Source organism: Megalobrama amblycephala, linkage group LG7 (assembly GCF_018812025.1).
Source record: "Megalobrama amblycephala isolate DHTTF-2021 linkage group LG7, ASM1881202v1, whole genome shotgun sequence".
Classification (NCBI taxonomy): domain Eukaryota; kingdom Metazoa; phylum Chordata; class Actinopteri; order Cypriniformes; family Xenocyprididae; genus Megalobrama; species Megalobrama amblycephala.
The window spans coordinates 54,467,199-54,484,706 of NC_063050.1; the positions used below are offsets into that span (position 1 = coordinate 54,467,199).

General features: G+C 36.4%; 1 protein-coding gene across 10 annotated transcripts in view; it reads left to right on the forward strand.

Moving 5' to 3' along the window:
- Positions 1–3,007: 3,007 nt before the first annotated feature.
- Positions 3,008–17,508, forward strand: part of pecam1b (platelet and endothelial cell adhesion molecule 1b) — a 32,767-nt gene continuing 18,266 nt past the window's right edge. For 2 of the 10 annotated variants that reach the window (XM_048198105.1, XM_048198106.1), the window contains exons 1-13: positions 3,009–3,429; positions 3,504–3,782; positions 3,912–4,181; positions 4,316–4,585; positions 4,681–4,962; positions 8,918–9,196; positions 9,965–10,066; positions 10,157–10,187; positions 10,423–10,499; positions 12,739–12,783; positions 12,933–13,016; positions 13,442–13,495; positions 13,616–13,638. In XM_048198105.1, coding sequence (XP_048054062.1) covers positions 3,165–3,429; positions 3,504–3,782; positions 3,912–4,181; positions 4,316–4,585; positions 4,681–4,962; positions 8,918–9,196; positions 9,965–10,066; positions 10,157–10,187; positions 10,423–10,499; positions 12,739–12,783; positions 12,933–13,016; positions 13,442–13,495; positions 13,616–13,638 — 2,061 coding nt within the window. In that variant the 5' untranslated portion in view covers positions 3,009–3,164. Of the gene's footprint in view, positions 3,430–3,503; positions 3,783–3,911; positions 4,182–4,315; positions 4,586–4,680; positions 4,963–8,917; positions 9,197–9,964; positions 10,067–10,156; positions 10,188–10,422; positions 10,500–11,194; positions 12,378–12,738; positions 12,784–12,932; positions 13,017–13,441; positions 13,496–13,615; positions 13,639–17,341; positions 17,388–17,508 lie in introns of those variants that run through there. The other 8 variants (XM_048198110.1, XM_048198107.1, XM_048198108.1 and 5 more) reach the window with 8 other exon arrangements.

Genomic DNA, 17,508 nt, shown 5'->3' on the forward strand with positions numbered 1-17,508 from the left:
ATGAGTCGAACATGCCCATCGAGTTTCGTTCTGATCGACCTCCGATAACCTTGTCTAATAGGTGCTCAAACTTCATTGGCCGATGGCGGCCATGTTTTTTGAGATACGCCAATGTCCTCATAGACCCTCATGCCCCCTTGGACCAAGACACTGCATGCCAAATTTCAAGTCAATCGGACTAACGGTTGCATAGTTACAACTCTTTATATGTTTTTTTCAAGTTATAGCGCCACCTAGTGTCCAATCGACGCGATTTTTTTATCGCGACCAAAGATTGAGCCCCTACACATGTCTTCCAAGTTTGGTGCAAATATGTCATTTCGTTCTTGATTTATAGCCATTTTAGTAAAAGTGGCTCCGCCCACATTGCATGTTTTGGTTCCTCTTAGCGACTGTGAATCAAAATTTCAAAATTCTCTCGATAATTATTGATCTATAGACTCCAGAGAACATTTCTGCACTGGTTTGGTTCCGATCGGACGAAAAACCTAGGACTAGTTCGCAAAAGTAGGTTTTTGACAAAATTCAAAATGTCGGAAAAATTTTCATACCGGAAATGAAATCGGAGATATACGTTTTGTTCGTCAAGGTCTCAGCTTTCCAATGATTTAAGACACTTGAGTCTGTGACACACGGTTTAGGAGTTATGAGCCATTTTGCGCATTTGATCGCTGTAGCGCCACCTATTGGCCGATTTGGGTCATACTTTGTCAACCTCTCCTCGATTTTTGTACTATCATTTGACAAAGTTTCAAGTCTCTAGGCCTTACGGTTTGGGCTGCACGATGCGTTTTACGGCAGAAGAAAAAGAATAATAATAATAATAATAATAATAATAAAAATCCTAACAATTACAATAGGGTTTCAGCACTTCGTGCTTGAACCCCTAATAATAATAATCCTAACAATTACAATAGGGTTTCAGCACTACGTGCTTGAACCCCTAAAAATCCTAACAATTACAATAGGGTTTCAGCACTTCGTGCTTGAACCCCTAATAATAAAAATCCTAACAATTACAATAGGGTTTCAGCACTTCGTGCTTGAACCCCTAATAATAATAATCCTAACAATTACAATAGGGTTTCAGCACTTCGTGCTTGAACCCCTAATAATAATCCTAACAATTACAATAGGGTTTCAGCACTACGTGCTTGAACCCCTAATAAGAAAACTAACAATAACAATAGGTGCCTAAGCACCTTCGGTGCTTGGCCCCTAATAAGAAAACTAACAATAACAATAGGTGCCTAAGCACCTTCGGTGCTTGGCCCCTAATAATAGGGGTGTCCTCGACTACGGATTTACATAGTCGAATCCGATTCGAATCAGATTGCCTATATTCGACTGATAGTCGAATCATAAAAGGGGGGGGGGGGGGTGTCTTGAAAATCAGCAGTCCACTAGAGAGTGCGCACGGACTTTGAAATGTTCGCGCGCTGAACTGTGCAAGAGATGGAGCGGGACACGGAAAATGAAGTAGGCCTGGCTATAGTCTACCCGCCGCTTAAGACAACGTTTATTTTCTTTCACACACAGCACAGAGAAACATCTTATAAACCAACCAAACTGCCTGTCAAGTGATAGACGAAACTGACAATGATTTTATATTTTTTAAACAAATTAAAGGCAATCTGGATAAACATTCACAGCCACGATGAACAGAACACTCTCAAAGATATAGAAGAAAATGAATAAAAACATTTTGGATAAATAAACTTTAAAATATATATATTAATAACTGCAGAAAGGCCACACTGCAGATAGATATACATTTCATATGTCGGCAAATCAAATTACATCGTCTAAATTGTCTGTGCGAGCAAGCTTTAACTAACAACATTGATGCACCAAAAACCAAAAAAAAAAAATTAATTTAATTGAAAAAAAATAGCCCATAATTTTTTTTATTAAACATTAATTTACAAAATTGAATTGGAACAGAATATACTGTACAAATAAATGAAAATAGCCTAATTAAAAAAATGAAATATGATCAAGTCAAACTGCAAAATGGGGAACATATATTCAAAACACAAGCCAGAAATAGTTCAATTAAATAACCCAGAGTGATAAAATTAAAGAAATTATTAAAACAACGAAAGTATAGCTAGAATTGTCAACTTTTTAACTGCAGAGACAATAAACGCTAAACTGGAGTGGCAGTCTTTTTAGCTAAACATTAACAGCATCCAAAAATCAAATTACATCCGGCTGAAACAGTTTGAAATCACTTGTAGCTACCCTACCTGATTGAGAGAGAAAAATCCAGTCTTTCACGCGATCTGCCTGTGTCCGTTTGAGTCTTTTCAAATAGCGCGCTATAGTCAGCTCGTTGGCCGGCAGAAGCGCGCAGCAGTGTTTGTCGTTGTTGAGTAGGACATGAGCTGTTAGCACAACTTGCATCATAGCTACGTTTTTTTGATCATCTTTTATCATTTCAAAGTGCATCCAATTCTACACTTTATCCCAGACATTGTTGAAGATTTAATCCCTGCCGTAAAGATGCTCATCTGCCGTTCACGGATCATGGAAGTGAAACTTAAATCGGTCACAGGTTGGATTTATTCACGTACATTAAAAATATTTATTAAAAGCTTCTTTTTTTCACATTTTTATTTATAGTATTAACATAATGGGCTGTATATTAACCTATTGGGAAAGAACCGGTATGTCTATGTAAAATCAGATATTGAGCGCACCCATATCTCTTCTCATAACACACCTCTGCGACGATTCGACTGTGAGATAGGTAGTCGAATCAGGCTCCTCCTATCGAAGATTCGAATCGTCGACTATTCAGGGTCACCCCTAAATAATAATAATAATAATAATATAAAACACTGTTCTGTCCTCCTCCTTGTTTGCTTCTTTCATAAGGATGTCAAATACTGTGCGGAATGAACCACAAAAATGCTAAGAACAATATGTTTATGAGATGAGTTGAAGGTTTCAATAGTTTGAAGGAAATTATATTACTCCATCGGTCTTCTATTGCAGTTCTAACTGTAGCTGATAGCAGTTTGAGTAGAATTCATTTCTTGTGGTGCAGGATTTCCAAGTATCTTGTTAAACATGAAGTTTTTGAAACCTCCAACACCATCTGAGTGGTAAAATGACTTATTTTCTCCACAGAGATTGTCATAACAAGCGTGGATCTTATTATGCTGCCCAGCAATGTAGTTCAAAGAGGTACAAAAGTATCACTGAAATGCCAGCCAGAAGTCAGCAGCAGCCAAGGGTCTCACCTCAATTATGAATACATATTCTTCAAAGATTATGTCCCTTTAAATACTGACCAGATGAATGCTACGGATAGCCTCTACTCTATACCAGATGCCAGAGTGAGCCACTCTGGGAAATACAAATGTGCTGTTGTCATTAAGAAGGAAAGGAAGGAGAGCCCTGTCAAAGACCTGAAAGTGAAAGGTAAAGTAACACATCAGTTCAATGTCTAGAAGATTTTTGTTCATGAATCCTAATATTATCTGATGTGTCTGCAGGTCTTCTGACACCAGTCCTAAATGTGGATAAACTGACACTGACAGAAGGAGATGATGTTACTGCTGTCTGTACAGCGGAGGGAGAAACAGGTTTTTTGACATTTTTCTTTAGAGATGGGCCTGAGGAACTCTACTGGAAGGAAACTTCTAGTCAGAAAGTTGAGCACAACCTGACCGTTACTAAGAGACATGAGAATATGTTTTGCTACTATACCGTTAAGCTGAGTGACTCATTAGAAACGTCTAACAACAGTAATGTGATTAGTGTTGACTTTCAAGGTAGGTCATTAATGTTTTTATTTATTTATTTATTTATTTATTTGGTCATTAATGGATTAATAATAGATTAAATGGATTTGTTCATCCAGGAAGTAAATTTAAATATGTCCACATTCTGTTTCAATTCAGAGCTGAAGATAAAACCTGATATCAAAGTCATGCCATCAACAGATGTTATTGAAGGAGATCTCATAACCTTCAGCTGCAGTGTGAATATGACTCACCAGAGAAATTCAGAACTCAGAATCCATTTAATCCATAAAAGCACCATGCTTAGTTCGAACATGACACAGGAAGATTACAAAATGTTTCCTATGGCTAATGGCTCTGGAAAATATGAGTGCATTTCAAAACTTGGTGATGTTCTAAAACCTTCCTCTGTGTACATCACTGTAAAAGGTGGGAGATATTAAATGCTTATTGTTGTTTCATAATGTATTCCTTGTGAAATATTTTGCTTCCACACTTTTTGTTTGGTCATACATGTATAAATATATTCTGCTTTGATAACAACTTGCATGTTTTTTCCTCAGAGCTTTTCTCTGTGCCTGTCCTGAGTATTCATCCCGATGAGGTTTTTGAAGGAGAAAACTTCACCATTAGCTGTAACATCAGCAGCTTTGCCTCAGAGAAAATTCAAAGGGAGGATATAACGTATTCAATATTTAGAGACAAAACAAGTGTGATAAATAATAACAAATACAGTGGCATTGCAGGCAAAGTGACCAATGGGAAATACATGTGTATGGCCAAGGCCAATGAGATTACAAAGGAGAGCCAGGGGGTGCTGTTTGGAGCAAAAGGTAGGCAGTGCCTTGTCATCCATTCTGTCTTGGAAACCTAACCAAAAAAAACCTGATCAATATAAAAGTATTAATTAACCATTGTTTCTCTTAAGTGCTCGTTTCAAAGCCTGAGATCACAACTTCTGGTCTAGTTATCGTGGATAAGCCATTTTTGATCCATTGCCACTCTAAGAATGGAAGTCTGCCAATTATCTACTCGCTGAAGAGAAACAACATCACTCTGAACAGGACCGAGGTGTCTGACCCTCATGAGAAGGCTCAGTTCTTAGCCTTGATATCGACTCCTTCAGACATTAGTAGTTACTTGTGTGCAGCAGAGAATAATGGTCGAGTCTCAATCAAGATGAGTGAAAGGCTACATGTGACTGTAATAGGTAAGTTTATTGTAAAGAGATCTGTATTTAGCATTGATTTGTTTTCATTTCAACCCAATATGACTCTGTAAACTTAAAAATTCCTTTTTACCCAATAATTAGAGAAAGAAATAATGGGCATTCCAATTCCACATAAATCAAATTTTTGTTGAGTTCTGTGTGTGTGTATTCAAATGTAACTGACTACAGTATTGTGTCATTTATATGCAATACAGTATTAATTTCATATTTGAAAAGGATTCCAGAATAAAAGGTTGGGTCCAGTGGGTCATAGTAAAATGTAATTTCATTTATGTGATTTAATGCAGTGGTTCTCAACTATTTGTGTCAATTTGAGTCCACCATGTTTCCAACACAATATTCAAAGGGCCCTCCATATAAGCTAAAATATTTTTGATATTTCTTCCATAATTATGATAAAACTTCTTGTTTTAAACCTAACAGGAATGTGGAATATATGTTGATATATATTATTTGTGATTCTAAGTAATAAAGTACACCTTCTGCAAACTATTAGTTAATGTATTGTCTCTACATTGTTAATATATTAATAGGCTTTATACAAATAGTGAGGGTAAAAATTTACAATAAGGTTCATTAGTTAACATTAATTAATGTATTAATTAACAGGAACTAACCATGAGCAATACATTTGTTACTGTATTTGTTAGTCTTTGTTAACGTTAGTTAATAAAAATACAACCGTTCATAGTTTGTTCGTTACTTCACAGTGCATTAACTAATGTTAACAAATAAAAAACTTGATTTTATTATTGTATTAGTAAATGATGAAATTAACATTAACAACGTTTAATAAATGCTGTAGAAGTGCAGTTCATTATTAGTTAATGTTAACTAATGTAGTTAACTAATGTTAACTAATGAAACTTATTGTAAAGTGTTACCATAGTGAGTTCTACATGCATTGTCACTGTAATTAACCAAATTATTATTGTTTAATTAGCTCATATGTAAAGAGTTAGATAATGTTTTTAATGCTTTGTTTACAGCTTCTTAACTGTAAATAGTTCACTCTAGACGAGGTCACAGAAAATGGGAAAATATCATTAATTAAGTGATTTAAACCAACCTTTATTAGACATTATTTGCATTAGTATTAAGTGTTCCTCAATATATATAAATTAATTACATTAATTAAACAATAAAAATTGTGTTAATTACAGTGACAATGAATCAAGAACTATTTGTATATAGCCTATTAATATATTAGCAATGTAGAGACTACTGTCACGTGTGGTTGCTGGCAAACAGACGAAGTTGATCAATAGTGTTCCAACAGGAAATGATTGTAATCCCAGAGATAGACTTAGCAAGACTGGACACTGAACAGAACGCAGGCAGGAACTAATATAAAGGGTATGCATTGACGTCACTTTCCCACCAGTACACGCCCCCTCACTGGACTGAGTGGCCAAAAGAGCCTGCTGCATGACTGGATTTAATAGGGGAAACTGCGAAAACACAAGTAAAACAAATGATTAAACTAAAGGTTGGACTCGATAGTGTTCCTGTTACAATTTACCAAAGATTCAGTAATCCATAGATATTGACATGCAGCCAGCAATCATGCTTCCAGACATTTATATGTGCCTGATTTTGGTGCTGTGGAAATACATAAAGTAAATTGTAAACGGTTTATATAAATACAATATAGGTAGGTCTAAATCCGGGTGATCACTTATATCAATGTTATATATATCATCCAGTCCTAAAACTTGTGTTAACACTTTATTTTAGGGTCTTTTAACTAGTTGCTTATTAGCATGCATATTACTAGAATATTGGCTATTTATTAGTACTTATTAAGCACATTTAATGCCTTATTCTGCGTGACATTATTCTACATTCTTATACCCAATACCTAAACTTAACAACTACATTACTAACTATTAATAAGCAGAAAATTAGGAGTTTAATGACGGAAAAGTTATAGTTATTAGTGAATATGTGTTCCCTATACTAAAGTGTTACCAAACTTGTATAGTTTTTGTCGGTGCTTATTTAAAAACACCCACTTATGCAGAATATAAGATGGTAAATATTTACCATTATTATACAATAATATAACAATGCAATATATAGGGTATGATTTTATCCCCAAATTCAGCATATTAACAACAAATCCATGTCTCCCTGCTTGGACTCCTGTTGTTTATGTGAATTGCAGTGATCCATTTGCTTATCTTTTCTTTAGCTTTCATAAAAATATTTAAAAAAATATACCTGTAAAAATATACCTCAGATTTATTGTCAAATCTATTTCTACAGTGAATCATAAAGCTGTTTCCCATTTTGAATGTGCTTTGTGTATTTTTCATGGCATTCACGCTGAAAACCAATGCTGCCACATAGTGGAGGTAACCGCAGTCACTCTAGTTGATGGTGATGTCACGTGCATATCCTCTAAACACAATGATGATTAACTGAAGATGCATAGCTGAGAATGAGTAGTGTCCATGGTGACTGATGAGTGGTGGGAACCTGAACGAAAAAGACACATGACAAATGAAAACAAACTGAAAGTCAAAGTGAAAACTAAGACAAACAAACATGACTGTGACAGTACACCCCCCCTCTGGCCAGGTGTGACCTTGCGCCGTAATGGAACAACAAGGGGAAGTATGGAGGGGGTTTAGGAGGTGGACGAGGAGATGGTGAAGTGATGGTGAAAGACTGGAGTGAGGGGATGGTAAAGGGATGACGGCCAACTCCAACTCCCTGAAGCACAGATGTAGGGTGCTTGGTGGCGCAGGCCCAGAGCTCACCAGTACCAACAGCCCACGGCAGAGTCAAGGAAGGGAGGAGCCGAGATGTTGTAGCGGTGACTGACGGCATCTGGGGGGTGACCGACGGAAGCTCTGCAGACGGATCCATAGGGACAGATGGAGAGCAGAGGCGATGCAGAGGGGAAGGAAGGGCTTGCTGCAGGTGTAAGGGTGGAGGAACGGAGCGCAGCAGACGGCCCGTAAGTCCGTGGCAGAAGCAGAGTGATGACTGACCAAGGGGGGGCCGGCAGGATGAGGGAACCTGGTGGAGCCGCACGTCCGAGGGTCTCTGGTGGAGCCGAAGGTGGGAGGAGCCAAGGCAAAGCCGACAGACTGAGAAGGAGCGAAGAGGTCCGAGGCCAGAGGCGGAGCCACCGGATCCTCTTGCACAGATGATTGATAATGACACAGTTTATGCAGGTTAATGAAAAGAGGAGATCATGGTCCATATAGTCATTAGTGTTGTCTAATAACTGCAACAGTGAAGGTACTAGGTGGGATAGAGTGGGAATTAGTACTTCCTCATTGAAGTCGATCAGCCAGTCCTCATTTTCCGTAGACACCCCTCCCTCGTCTGCAGATATCATGGGCTCATGTCCCTGGTCAGACTTAGACAGGACACTTAAACATAGACGACACCGGACACTGAACAGAATACAGACAGAAACTTATATACACAGTGACGTTTACCTAAAAGACACACAGCTTAAAATGAGCAGTATCCATTGTGACTGATGGGTGGCGGGAACCTGAACGAAGAAGACATGACGAATGAAAACAAACTGAAAGTCTGTGAAAACTTAGACAAACCAAACATCACTGTGACAACTACAATATATTAACTATGAATTAATTGTAAACTAATAGTTTGTTAATGATTTGTGAGTACTTTATTACTGTATACTTATTATAAAGTGTTACCAATTTTTGTTATTGAAATTTCTTGTTTTTGTCTGTTTTTACTATTTTAATTTATTTTAGAGTTTCTCTATATATATATATATATATATATATATATAATTGCATTTAAGTAATCTTGCGGCCCCCTTGTTCACCCTGGGCCGCTGGTTGAGAACCACTGATTTCATGTCCTGTCACTTTGTAAAAGAAATGGCCTAGAATCTGATTTTTTGACGACATCTTTGAGTTCATTGTTCTCTTGTCTTTAGTTCCAGTAGGGAAGCCCTTAATGACAGTCGTTCCAGTTCCCGGAAACATTGAGGAGGGTGATAATATTACCCTGATATGTGGCATTCCAAAAGGCTCTCCACCAATCAGTTTTAGGTTTTATGCCAGCAATCACACACCAATTCACAACACCACAGTTCAGAGTAATTCATCCTCATTTGTCCTGAGTACAGTGAACAGAGAAAACAGTGGAAATTACTACTGCGATGCATCTAACAATGCAGGCATGTCAAGAATGAGTAACATTGTCACAGTCGAAGGTGAGCTTCATCTTTCTTCGGCATACAGAGTCTCATTTGTTTTTTCTGTCTCAAAGTTTCCAATCTAAAAAACCCAACAATTTGCTTCTTCAGGATTTTCATCAAATCAAAAGTCAATTCTATGAAATGACATTAAGACTTAATACACCAATTAATACAATATTATTAGTTCTTTACTAAATGTTATAATTATTCCAATTACAATTATTGCAGATTTTGTGATTGCATTACATTTTCTTAAAAGTATTCCCCAAAAAAGTGAAGATTTTTGCAGAGAATATGAAGTTAAATCTCACCCATTTTTTTTTAGAACAACATGTTCTATGTGCAATACCAGTGCTTTTTTCTCCTACCTGTAAAGTAACACTGCCACTCTTGTCTATGACCCCTATTAAGAACAAAGTATGTGTCGTGGGTTATTTCCCAAGTCTTATGAAGACATGCAATATGTTTTTGTGAGAAACAGGCATTAAAATGGACATTAAAAATCATTATTCAATGAAAATATTGCATGACAGCCATGGTCACCTTTCAATTTTGTTTTATGGAAAAGTGCAGCTTGGACATTCTGCTACTAAAAATCCCTTCTGCGCTCCACGGAAGTAAAAATGTCATACAGGTTTCGAAAGACATATAGATGGTGACAAATGTTTAACTTATGGGTGGCCTGTTCCTTCAAAGAAACTAAATATTTATATAAAATCTTAAAGGTAATAAAAAAAGTCAACTAGCATATTCTGAATCTCTCCATATCTGTCCTCCCTGTAGTGAGCCTGGCAAAGTGGAAAAAGGCTTTGATTGCTGTGTTCTTCATGCTGTTAATGGTGCTGCTGGTCCTTTTCATCATGATACGCTACAAGGCCAAGCGAGGTAGAAAAACCTACAGCCCCCCTGCATCACAAGCTGCACACATCTGATCTATAAACAAAACTCCCTTTTCAACTTTTCTCTCTGTCACAGGTAAAAGAGAGATGGCTGCCAAACTATCAGTGTGAGTTGACTAGCTTATATCTAAGTTGGTCTTGAGTTGATGGCATTAAGGACAAGATTAGGTGGTTTTGTGTTATTAGATAGTCGCTACACTTGCCTGTACAAATCATGTGGTCCCAACAGACAAATCTGTTTTAAAAGGAATCCTAGTTTATTATACCCATTGACAACCAAGAAAGTTAGGTAGTAGAGAATATTTAATAAGTACTTTTGATTTTTCTCTCACCATTCCTCAGAAAGCCTGCAAGTCCTAAATCAGATGACTCTCTAACCCTGAGTCTCACCCATGACACCCATTATAGCGCACACACAGGTAGTCTCTTTATATTTTAATTTTTGTTTCTCAGTCATCATCCACTCCATTCTTTTTCACCATTAGTCCTTGTTGTGGTCATTCACCATTTCAGACCAAAATTCTTGCAACACTGACAAATTATACTTTAAGATATAGGACTTTTTAAAATTGAGTCCTTGTATGATCAGACACCAAACTGTTGGTCATGTGGATGGAAGTTCTTTATAGTTTTGGGGCATGCCCTTTTTGGCTCTCCAAAGAACCTTTCAGTGAACAGTTCTTAAAATAACCATTTTTCTTAGTGTAAAGAACATTTTAAAAATCTATAAAGAAGCTTTAATCTTTTTTTTAACCTTTGGTATTGAAAAGGTTCCATGGAAGCTAAAGGTTCTTAATGGAACCAAAGAACTTTTTATTTTTAAGAGTGCAAGATGAGGGAGCTCATCTCAAGTCAGTGGTAGAGAGCTGACGTTACTGTGCGGAACAGATTTAAGCTGATTCTTTGTTAAACTGTCCACACACTTACCCCCGCTCACTTCTTGTTAAAGAGCATTTGATGTTCAGCCAAACACACACATTCTTTTCATGAATCAAGAGGACAGACCAGGAGTATTCAGGCTTTGCTATCTGTGTTATATTTAGTTGCAACTAAATGTTACTGTACTAAGATGCTGTGTGATGCTGGCAAACTCACTGTCTAATTCCACACACAGAACTACACTTTGAAGACTTGACAGGAAAGGTGACCTATGGGACATGAAATCACCAAAATTGATGGAAACAACTACAGAATCCCAACAAGGGTGTAGTGAAGGGTTCAAAATTTGCAGGGAGTTTTGAAAGCCAAGAGACCAACCAAATTCTAAGATTAAGAAACTCAGGAGGCAAAATGAATGAGCTTTTCTTGGGAAAAACAAACAAACACCCTTTTAGAACCACCTCTGATCTTTTTACATTTTCAGATTATACTTTCTTTTTAAACAAAGGGAATCAAACTGTATTTGTAAAATGATTGGATTTTTGAAGATTTTTTTCCCCAGTTGTTTTGCAATATCAAAATATTAAATTTTGTCATCAAATTTTGTCACTTTTGATGCTGGTAACTAATGTACTGGAATCAACTGTCCCATCTTCTTACAACAGCATAAAAATGGTTAACTCACGTATATCATAGCAGTTTGACTCATCATTCATCTAAACAGAATCTGAATCATCTGTTCACTTTTCTCTGATTTAACTGCTTTCCTTGCATATGTGTATGTTTTTGCTTCCATCATTATATGTCTGTTAATAGATGTTATTTGTTTCATTTTACACTATGAAGAGTCTGTGTTAATGCATTATTTACTTTATACGATTGTGTGTATGTGTTACGTTGGTACATAAAATGAGATTTGGTAGACACTTAAAATCTAATAAAATGCTTTATTTGGAATTTCCTCATTTTGAATTTATTCCCTCTTATTGAAAGGTTGTTAATGTCTGTCTCTCTCCAGCCTGTCTTTTAGCATATGTGAATGAGATATAAACTAGGTATCATTAATATGATCTGAATCCTGAATCTGAATTCTGAAAGATAGACATTTGTTATTAAGATCCACCTTCTTTGGATTAAATCATATTTTGAATGGCAAATATGCATAGGCATTTATTTCATGTACAAATCCCTGCTTTTGTATTTGTCTGGTCTACTAGCACAGTCACTAGCCCAGACCAAACAGTTTACTTCAGATGCAATGTCTCTAAAAGCAGGACACAGGCATCAGAAATACAGTGATTGTTGCTAAAGTGGAAACATTGTAGATGGACAAAACAAGCTGTTCCTGTCAGTTTAGTGAAATGTCACAGACTAATCCTAAAACATGTGTTAACATGCTGAAAGTTTTTTTTTTTTTTTTTTTTTAAAAAAAATGCAGACTGTTTTCTGTGATGGGTAGGTTTAGGGGTAGGGGTAGTGTAGGGGATAGAATATACAGTCTGTACAGTATAAAAACCATTATGTCTATGGAGAGTACCCGTAAACCACATATACAAGTGTGTGTGTGTGTGTGTGTGTGTGTGCATGCGTGTGTGTGTGCATGTGTGTGCGTGCATTCTTTCCTAACACCTCAGATGACTTGGTTATCTAAAATATGAAAATAAAATATTCTGGTAAAGATTGGGATAAGAATGAATGTACTTCAGCTAATTTGATTTCAGCTGAGACCAGCGGCATGTAACTGACCTTGGCTGATGCATTCTTTCTGCTGTGTTTCAGTGGAGGTGAATAACAAAGAGAGTGTTTGGAGCGAAAGACCTCCAGGTATGTCACCACTCAAGTAATAATCTGAATGCTGGTTCCCATGCTCCAAACTACTAGCATTTTTCTTGCAGCATATATACTGTTTCTTAAATCTATCTAAACTACTTGATTTTGCTCATTTTTGTCTTGGTTTTTGTTTTTTCCACCAGATCAGGACAGCCTAGAGTCACCAAATGAAGGTGACGTAGAATACACAGAGGTGGTTCATCCTCAACCTGAAGATCCTACACGAAGTAAGTTCAACCTTTTAAAATTATATCCATCTCTTTTCTTTCTCCTCTTGCTCATCTTGCATTTGAAGAGGAAGATTGTTTTCTTGCCATACATGAGCTGATTAGAGAAAAGCCACTTCCTGGGTTGGGTCTAACCATCCAAATTATCAAGGGCCCTGGATTTAATTACAGAGACATTTTATAAACAGGAAAGGCCAGACGAATTAGGTCCTGCTAACTCCAATAGCCACTTACTTATCCAGAATTACAGTTTGCATTTGACTCTTTACACAAGCATTTCATGAAAAATATATTATAAGAAAAAATTAAAGCAGGAGAAATACTAATTATTATTATTATTATTATTATTAATAAATACATTTGTTTGTTTGTTTGAATTTTTAAAAAAAATGCATCTTAAACCCTCATATTATTTTGTTCTTTAGTTCCTCTGAGAAAAGGCACAGATACTGTATACAGTGAGCTTCAGACCTCTCAAGGTACAAACAACTAAGAGAGCACATACACACACAAAAATTATGTAATGCAAACACACAAAGCAGTGGGTTGTGTTAAAATGGCTCTCTTATTCTAAGTCATATTTCTTCATGTTTATACAGGGGATCCTGAGCACATCAACCATGTAAGTTCCCTTCTTTCAATTCTCATGACCTTCTAAACCAGTGGAAACCCCATTGTTCACTGTCACATTGTTGTTTTCCTATTCTGCTGACTCACCTTACATGCTTGGGTGTGTTTGAAAAATGCTAAAAGTAGCTGCTGTGCACATGAAAAGTGCTACAAATATCTAAACAAACAGTGAACAGTGCTTTCTTTAGCTGTTGTTTTCATATGATTTAAAATCAAACATTACTTCAACAAGTGTGCATCTTGTTTATTTACAAACCAACATAATTTATGGTCAAAGGGCAATTCGGCAATTCTTAACCCTCTGGCGCTGTTCGTTTGGGGTTGACACTTGTGCTGTTCGGGGTCTCTGGAGAACCATGGCAACAAAATGTAATTTTATAACAAAATAATATTTCTTTTTTTAACAAATGTAATTTTACTAAGTTTATCAATGTTTTTACTCAACATTTGTGCAGTTTTTGAAGAATTTATGATATTTTTTAAATTTATATAAATAAATTAATATATTTTAAAAAAAAAAATTTCCACACTAACATAAAAACAGATATCATTCCAATTTATTTTTTATTTTTAGATCTAGAAAGTGTTGACCACTGTACAAAGTCTCATGACATTTGGACAAAGAGAACTTTTTTTTTATTTTATTTCAGAAATCAATAATAAATCAAAGTAATATCTTACATGTGTTATGCAGAAGCATGTAACACCCCTGCACCTGACCACAAAATGTGGGAAGATGTAACATACTCACATAGAGGACTGAATGTGTGTTTTGCAAACTTTGTCTACAGTAAGTGAAGAGGGAAGCACCAGTCAGACTTTCCAGGAACAAATAGCAGGGCTGTGGTTTCCTCTTCAACAAAGGGCCAGAATTTACAGAAAGCGGTCACACACACAGTGACCTCATAAATTCTGTGAAAGACGAGAGAATAGGAAGACAGAAGTACATCTAAACTGTACAAGTTAAACTGACATCAACCAAAATTTCCTTCTGGGCTTAAAAAAAAAAAAAAAATTATTAAACTTTTTATTAAACGTTTATTAAAAGATAATAATGAATGGCCTCTTTGGTTTCCGTACTTTTTAAAAAAACACTTATCCTGATTAAAAAATGCCCCAAAATTGGGAGATGCCCTCTTTTTTGTTCCGCAGAGACCTGTACTTGATGGTACAGCACGTCGGCTTAGAAAAAGTCTCAGATCTAAACAAATAAGACTGGTGTCAATTTAAATGTATGTCAGAAGTATATTTTTTAACTAAGAATTAAAAATAAGTATAACATAATAATTATGCCTATTAGTAGCCTATTACAAATAATAATTAAACCCAATATAAAAAAAAGTAAGTATTCTTTTAAAAAATGCGTCGAAATAATGCAAATTGGTGTCATTAACAAATGAAGACCATTTATTCCAAACTCAGACAGTATGTCTGCTTCTTTTTAGCCTATTAGTTTTCATAAAAATACATTTCTTTATGGAGAAATCAGGGGGGAGCATCAAAATAAAGTGTTAGCAGATACTAAGATACTAAGATCGTCTACCAATACTCTAATGAGAGTTGACATGTCTAAAGGGACCATCACTCTTATGTGGACTCTTTACACATCTTATTTAAACAAATACGCCCACTCTCAATAAAATATTTTTTTTTCTTTTTTTTTTCTTTTTTTTTCAAAAAATCAAATTTAAGTAATTTTGAAGTTTGACAATGCTGCAAGACACAGCTATACAACCTAGGTCAAAACAATACTGGCAAACAGCTCAAGAAACACATTCAGACATTCAACCCACTCACAGCTCTCGAAGAACAGGAGATAAATATATGAGCCAGTACCAATGCTGAACATTTCTTGAAATAATAATTTCTGAATGTTCAGGTTCTTCCTCTCAGTCTTTATTCACCCATTTCCCATGGTTTCTCAACAGAAATTCATAAAGGTTTATTATGCCAGTTGTATCATATCTGTATATAGAATAGTATAGACCTTATGTAGCCCCGCCCCTTTTCAGCGCTGCGCTCGTTGTCTTTTGACTTCCGGTATGTATTTCCACAGTGATCTTACGTATTTATGAATGAACTGCTCATTTAAAATCTTCCAGGTCTACTGACATTTGTTTAGACATCTGCTTTAAACATAACAATGCTCATGATAACTTTCATTAACTCTACAACAGGTAAATTCACTCACCAGCTAATTATTCCTCAACAGCAATGCCATAGAAATATACAGGGCTACCACAAAAACGGAAGTTCAAAGACAATAATTCTAAAGATGGCGGCGCGCATGTTTCTCTGGTAAATAAGGTCTATAGTTCTAATAGACCCTTTTACAGCCCACGTGATGAAATAGTTGCGCGCGCATTTTGGCAACGGAAGTGGTGTTGTTGCCTATTGGTTTTAACCATAGACTGTAAAAAATGGTTTTAACGTGTTAGCAACTCTGAAAGTTTTTCAGGGCTCTCAAGTGTAACGCACTGAGCGTGACAGTCACTTATTTCGGTCTTTTGTCACGCACTCCCGCCACACATTGTATTTCTCACGCAGAAAAACTATTTTTCATATATTTAATATGCCGCTGCGCCGGGCAGGAATCAAGCGCGTCTCCCCTGGGGTAGCCTGCCACTTATCAGCCAATCAAAAAAAGAAAGAGGCTACACAGTAGCCAATCAGAAAATAGCACTATTGTATCTGGGTAAGATTTAACGCAACAACCAATGAAAAAAAAGCATATCCTGGAATTGTTCACCATCATCCTCGTTCACCCACAGAGGAAAACACTGGAGCTCTGAGCATCACTTTGAGCACAGAATAAGTCATGATCTCCTATTTTAATGTTACAACAAATTCACAGCTTGTTTGACACAAACAATGACAACTTGGCTGCTGTTAGAGAATGTTTCCCAGATAATCAGCATCAGTTTTTCATGAGTGTCTGAACTTAGTCAACAGTTTTACAGCCTGTTTACTGAAAACACTTGCTCAGTAGTCTAGACCTAGTTATATTTTCGTTATCACACGATGACTGACATTTTGTCACATTAAACATCTCTCTCTCCAAATAGGCTTAATAATTTTATTAGCACTAAATAAATTATAGTGTATTACATCGTCGATGTTATTGGTCACTTTAAAAATCATGTTGTTGGATATTTGTCATTCTTGCCTGTCTTTAAAACTTGAGAGCCCTGGTTTATGTATATATATCTGTCCACTGTATTTGGCCATTTGCTAACGTCTTCTATCCACTCGACTACACGGATCTGATAGCCGGATACCATTTGATAAAGTCAACTTTTTAAAATAACTTTATCTGTCTGTGTTGCTTAATCCGCTCGCAAAGCTGTAGATATATATATATATATATATATCTACAGCTTTCGGAGTTGCTAACACGTTAGAACATATGGGGAACAACACCACTTCCGTTGCCAAAATGCGCGCGCATACGTTGCTACGTCATCATTGTGTACAAACAGTAAAAGGGTCTATAGCAGGCATAGACAGAAAAAGAAATGGACACAGCGACCCCATTGGAACTCAATAGAGACAAGTGAAGCCCATTTTTAGCGATTTTTAGCACTTCCGTTTCTGACGCGCAGACTCAAACTAAGCTTGATGACGTCAGCAACCTGTCTGACAGATGTAAATCTTCTAGTAGCTGTGCGTGCAAACTGCCATCGTTAATCTTGCAGAGACGGCGAGCTTGAGCGGGGAGTTCTTTGGCGTGAGTGAGCAGGAGTAAGTATTCTGATTAATTATTTTGTATAGTATTTTAAAATGTAACGCCAGTACGCCATATTAAGTTAATGCATACTATTGCCTGCGAGCTTCTCCTCCTGTCTGTACGGTAATTTCTCTA